This window comes from Rhinopithecus bieti, unplaced genomic scaffold, assembly GCF_001698545.2.
Source record: "Rhinopithecus bieti isolate Rb0 unplaced genomic scaffold, ASM169854v2 scaffold_64120, whole genome shotgun sequence".
NCBI classification, from domain to species: Eukaryota; Metazoa; Chordata; class Mammalia; order Primates; family Cercopithecidae; genus Rhinopithecus; species Rhinopithecus bieti.
Window position 1 is genome coordinate 796110 of NW_016824553.1, and position 6000 is coordinate 802109.

Here is a 6000-nt window from a genome sequence, read left to right on the forward strand (position 1 = left end):
TTCACCCTCCTTTTTTGATTGTGATTGTGTTTTATTCTCTAGCATCTATTGCTGGCACCATCTGATGTGGCAGGCTGGGGGATTTTTATCAAAGATCCTGTGCAGAAAAATGAATTCATCTCAGAATACTGTGGAGAGGTAAGGGACTGATTACCTATATTCAGGTGGCATTGTATATACTAACTTTTCTTTATTTTAGATTGATTTTATTAGGTATGTCTGTGGGTTTGATTGGGAATGAATTGCCATAAACTGCCTTTTAAGCCTGGACTTCTGCATGTTTGTGGATTTGCATGCTTAGTAACTGGATTGTGCTGGGCGTGGTGGCTGACTCCTGCAATCCCAGCACATTGGGAGGCTGAGGCACGTGGATTGCTTGAGCTCAGGAGTTGGGAGACCAGCATGGGCAACATGGCGAGACCCCATTGCTACAAAAAAATGCAAAAATTAGCGGGGCATGGTGGTGCATACCTGTAGTCCCAGCTACTTGGGAGCTGAGAGAGGAAGATCACTTGAGCCTGGGAGGTTGAGGCTGCAGTGAGCCATATTTGTGCCACTGCACTCCAGCCTGGGCAACAAAGTGAGACCCTGTCTCAGAGGAAAACAAAACAAAACAGGATTGCTTGGTTCTAGCCACATTTAACTTTTCTTATCTATGGACAACAGGGAGAACAAGAGCTTTACCATAGAGTGTCCAGCTTAATCCACAACCTAGTTGATAAGGATGTAGAAACAACAGTGTCATTAGTTACTCACCTTTTAAATTGTTGAGTTACCGAAAAATCATAGGGCTAGCTTCAATTTGGAACCAACACACCCAAATATTTTTTTGTTGTTGTTTTTTGAGATGGAGTTTCGCTCTTGTTGCCCAGGATGGAGTGCAATGGTGCGATCTTGGCTCCCTGCAACCTCCGCCTCCCAGGTTCAAGCGATTCTCCTGCCTCAGCCTCCCGAGTAGCTGGGATTATAGGCATGCGCCACCACGCTCAGCTAATTTTGTGTTTTTAGTAGAGATAGAGTTTCTCCATGTTGGTTAGGCTGGTCCTGAACTGCCGACCTCAGGTGATCTGCCTGCCTCAGCCTCCCAAAGTGCTGGGATTACAGGCGTGAGCCACTGCGGCCAGCTTCTGTGTTTGTGTTTTTGTTTTTGTTTTTTTTTTTAAGCTCAGCGAAAAGACTTTGGTTCCTCACTTTCTCCAAGGATAATTACTTCAGGATGTGGAAATATTTCTGAGTTAGGGTCCTTAATCTACAGTTATTCTTAGATTTATCAGTGTGCAGACTGAATGGGAAAGAGAACTTGGCTGTAGTGACCCTTTTTGTTTTCTTCCGAAGGTCCAGTATTCACTGTGTGTGCTTTTGCATGTTCTGTCAGACTTGATCACCTTTATCCAAAAGAATTTTCTCTTGTGTCTTTCTTTTTAGATTATTTCTCAAGATGAAGCTGACAGAAGAGGGAAAGTATATGATAAATACATGTGCAGCTTTCTGTTCAACTTGAACAATGGTACGTGTCTGAGCTGGGAGGCAGTGAGTTCCTCTGAGTTGCATGTGGCAGCCTTCTGCCTGCCAAGTGTTCAGAAACGAGGGTAGAGGTCAGTGAGGTGACCGGAAGGAGGATCTCCTTAGAGGCATGGGGGGCTGCTTGCTTGAAAGGAACTGGAGCAAGGAATTCCTCAGGGAGCAGATGGACTAGGTGTGCAGGAAACCGCCTCTCTGAAGCCCTGGCCATCTGTGAGTGGCGCTGTACCAGTGTCTGGCTGTGACGGGGACGTTGTGCTCTTGATGCCTCACCTCTTGTGTTCAGGCAGCTCAGCACACCTCCTCCAGTCGGTGCCTCTGAGCTGGGAAGGAGGGGAGGAGCACTGCATTTGAAAGCATCTTCCAGACTCCCCTGGATATTCTCAAAGGACTGGGAGGAAAGGCAGCTAGCTGCTTTCATAGCTGATGTTCTGGGGTGGAATGTAAGTCTGTAGGGATATTTCTGGTGGGATTATGTGAAAATGGAGGTTGGCTTAACATGTAAGATACTCAGAGAAACTCTTAGTTGGAACGAGTAGAATAGATTTTTTCTAGGAACGCTTTATAGACATTATAAAAAAAACTAATTTTAAATGTGAAAATGCCTATTCTTGATGTTCAGAAGAATTTGTCAGATTCTTTTTAATTTTTTTTATTTTGCTTAGTAATGTATGTTTATAGTTGATAATTAATAGCTTTTGTGTCAGATAACCATCTTGAATTATAGGTGATTAATTTTAACCTGGAACAATAGTGTATTCTTCCAAATGTCATTTTTTTCTTACTGAATGAAGTTGCCTGAATGATTTATTTGCTTTTGCAGGCAAACCCTGAAGAACTATAACCGGTTGCATTTACAGAATCATAATAACTTGATTTACTTATAACTGAAATTATTCACTGGGCTTATTTTCTTCTTTTTAGATTTTGTGGTGGATGCAACCCGCAAGGGTAACAAAATTCGTTTTGCAAATCATTCGGTAAATCCAAACTGCTATGCAAAAGGTAGGTATCTTTGACGTCAGAATTGGAACTCCCTTTTTAATCCTGTGATGATGGACTTGAATCCTTCTGGGATAGTTGTTTGTTATGTGAACAAGTCAGTTAACCTCCCATGGCCTGTCTTCATGCTCACTGACACCAGTGTGTCTCTTTCCAGTTATGATGGTTAACGGCGATCACAGGATAGGTATTTTTGCCAAGAGAGCTATCCAGACTGGTGAAGAGCTGTTTTTTGATTACAGGTTGGTAAAGTACATTTCTAGCATGATCTCTAAGGGCTTTTTCTACTGGATTGTGAACGCTGGACGAAGGATTTTTTTTAGTTCTTTGCTAGATGTGCTGAGGGGTGGGGGTGAGTACTTTTGACGGGTCACTTTGCCTTGAGCATTAGTGGGGAATTAGGTTACACTTTCCTGTTATGTATTCATGATCCATTTATTTATTATACAAGTCATGCTTATTTTAAAAATAGAATAAAATCCATGCAGAAAGCCCCGTTTCTCACCCTGCTGTTGACAGCTGGGTGAGTCCTAGACCTTCTCATATCATGCCGCATGCTTGCCTGTGGAGCGTTTTTCCAGATAAGTGTGATCACACTGTCCCATAGATTTTTCTGCAACATGGTTTTACTTGACAGTATACTATGTATATCTTTACTGATTAGATCTACTTAATTTATTGTTTGCTATAATACTTATTACACGTATCATTACCATTTTAAAAGGTGCTGTTGGCAAATCACTATCTGGTCACTCTGTGGGGATGCCTGGGACATGTGGGCCACCGATGGTATCTGTGTGGTTAGGCATTAGGCTGCCAGTTGACACAGTCAAGCTCTGTGGGATACATTTAAGTCACCCATTGAATACAGATTTAGGTGCAGTCAGATGACTGTCTAGTTAATGAACTCCTGTGGTCCCATGTACATCCCGTCCAGAAGCTGTCTTTGAGTACTGAGTTCTTGCATATTCAGGCTGGCCTTTAATGGCAGTTGCATAGCCGAGAGCTCTCAGTGAGGCAGACAGGGTCTGAGTGAAAGGCCCACTTTACCAAGGGCCGCTGCCTTCTTTCCAGGCCGGCTCTGAATGAAGAGTGTGGGGTGGAGCTGGGGTTGGAGGCAAAGCCATCCAGTTTCCTTGGGATGGCCTGGTGGTCCCACCCACTATTTCTGGGTGTCTGCTGCACTCCAGTTCTTTCTTCACCTAGGGGAGCAACTGGCAGGCTGCCCTTTGGCCCTCTTTGCTGTGGTCATCGTTTTTCCAGACCATGGTTCTATTTTGCCTTTCCACCGTCGGGCCTAAACATCATGATGTGGACCAGCTTTCCTGGGGCCACTTGCTTCAGAGGCATAGGGGAGGCTGGGCAAGCTCTGGGAATGCTTGTAGACAGGTTCGTTCAGTTCAGAACTTGGCAGCGTCTCAATTAGATGGCCAGCAATGCAGACCTATGCATTGCCTTCTGTGAATGTGCCCTTATGCAGGCAGCTGTATAATTGGATGGTTTTTTCTTCTCTTTAAAGACATTTTAATGCACCCACTGTCTTCAGCAGGCTTTGTTGTGTTAAGTCTCAGCATATGTTGGATGGGTGTTCATCCAGTGGACATCTGCTTCTTCCTGTTGTTTCAGATACAGCCAGGCTGATGCCCTGAAGTATGTCGGCATCGAAAGAGAAATGGAAATCCCTTGACATCTGCTACCTCCTCCCCCTCCTCTCTGAAACAGCTGCCTTAGCTTCAGGAACCTCGAGTACTGTGGGCAATTTAGAAAAAGAAAATGCAGTTTGAAATTCTGAATTTGCAAAGTACTGTAAGAATAATTTATAGTAATGAGTTTAAAATCAACTTTTATTGCCTTCTCACCAGCTGCAAAGTGTTTTGTACCAGTGAATTTTTGCAATAATGCAGTATGGTACATTTTTCAACTTTGAATAAAGAATACTTGAACTTGTCCTTGTTGAGTCATCTCTCATAACATGTCAATAACCGCTTTTAGTACTGCCCAACAAAAAACTTTTAAATTTACCTCCTTGGGTTTTTTAGTTGTCTTTGTATGAATCTTGATTTTAACTAATACTTCCTGTTAATATGTGGAAGACGTTCAGATATGAAGAACTGCTGTGCATCCTGAGGGCTGACCCAGTAAAGGGCTTGCTTTTATAGACAAGACCAGGGTGGATGGGTACGTTCCAGTCAGCTGTGCAAACTGGAGAAAGTGATTTAACCTCCAAGTCAGTTCCCCATATATAGACTGACAGAGTAGACTTAGGTTATTTTCAAGACCTCACCTAGTTCTAAACGCCGTTAGTCTAGATAGAGTTCTTTAGAAATACAATGTAAATTGGGATTCCTTATCTACCTACTGACAGGTATAACCAAACTAGTTTTATATCTTCTCAAAGAAGAGGTAAAAATCACAAATTCTTAAGCGTCAAGGAAACAGCATGTGCCTTGCATGCCTTACGATGTGGTTGGTCTCAGAATTGGAGGGAATTTCTCTGCATCCTCCCCCAGTACATTCACCAGCGGCATCATGGGAACCCTCACAACCGCTGCAAACCAGACCACACTCAGTTACTTGGCAGTTGCCTTTCCTACAGTTAGATTTTATTTACAATGTGATAGTATTAATGTGAAACCTAATTAAATCGACTCATCTTGCTTTCCAGTTCCACAACATTTGCGAGATCAGGTCTCCGTCACATCAGTGCACAGGCGCAGCAACTTGAGTCCTAAAGTTAATTTGCCACTTGATTTGGGATTGAGGAGACCCTCCCTCAGCCTTGTCCCATGGTTTGTTAATGACAGTGCTGATCTATTTTACGTCTAAATAACTATCTCCACTCTCACCCAGAAAATGGTACCATCCACTTAAGAGCTTGTTGCCCACGATGCCCTCATGTTCCACTCTTGGCATCAGCAGGTCCCTGAGGCAGTTACTTCATTATTTGGGTTAGGTCATTCTCTAGATGGCTCAATGGCCCTGCTTAGGCACAGGCGAATGGAGCCCATTGCTCATCATTGCATGTATACCTGTTCACGAGACCCCAAAGATTACTTGGGCCCAAAAGTACCTGTTGACATGGCTCATTCCAGCCACAGGCCTCAACCCATCCTCAGAGGAACAGTTGGGAAATGGATCCTCGAGCCCTCCAGTGAGCTCAATGTACCAGAGCCCCAAATGCATAGGAAAGACAAAGAGGCATGATGGAAAAGCAGCAGTTTTTGAGCCCTGTCTGATGTATTCTCAATGCACAGCAAGCTTTTTGTACCATGACTTGAAATGCGCTTCTGTAAATGCCTCTTCAGTGACTCCATGAACACAGATTTCTGAACAGAAATGCTTGACGTAATAACCCATTTGATATAACCTATTAAGCCTGTCTGGCCTGTGGACGGCCGGTTGCATACAGCCCAACACAAATTCGTTAACTGTCTTAAAACATTGAGTTTTTTTGTGATTTTTTTTTTTTTTTTTAAG

The 6000-nt window shown here is 43.4% G+C and overlaps 1 protein-coding gene across 10 annotated transcripts in view; it reads left to right on the forward strand.

Moving 5' to 3' along the window:
* The window catches only part of EZH2 (enhancer of zeste 2 polycomb repressive complex 2 subunit), a 70272-nt gene extending 65800 nt beyond the window's left edge, over positions 1-4472 (forward strand). For all 10 annotated transcript variants that reach the window (XM_017862415.1, XM_017862412.1, XM_017862410.1 and 7 more), the window contains 5 exons: positions 43-138; positions 1426-1507; positions 2446-2526; positions 2681-2765; positions 4150-4472. In XM_017862415.1, the coding sequence (XP_017717904.1) occupies positions 43-138; positions 1426-1507; positions 2446-2526; positions 2681-2765; positions 4150-4210 (405 nt within the window). In that variant the 3' untranslated portion in view covers positions 4211-4472. The remainder of the gene's footprint in view (positions 1-42; positions 139-1425; positions 1508-2445; positions 2527-2680; positions 2766-4149) is intronic.
* Positions 4473-6000: the final 1528 nt, after the last annotated feature.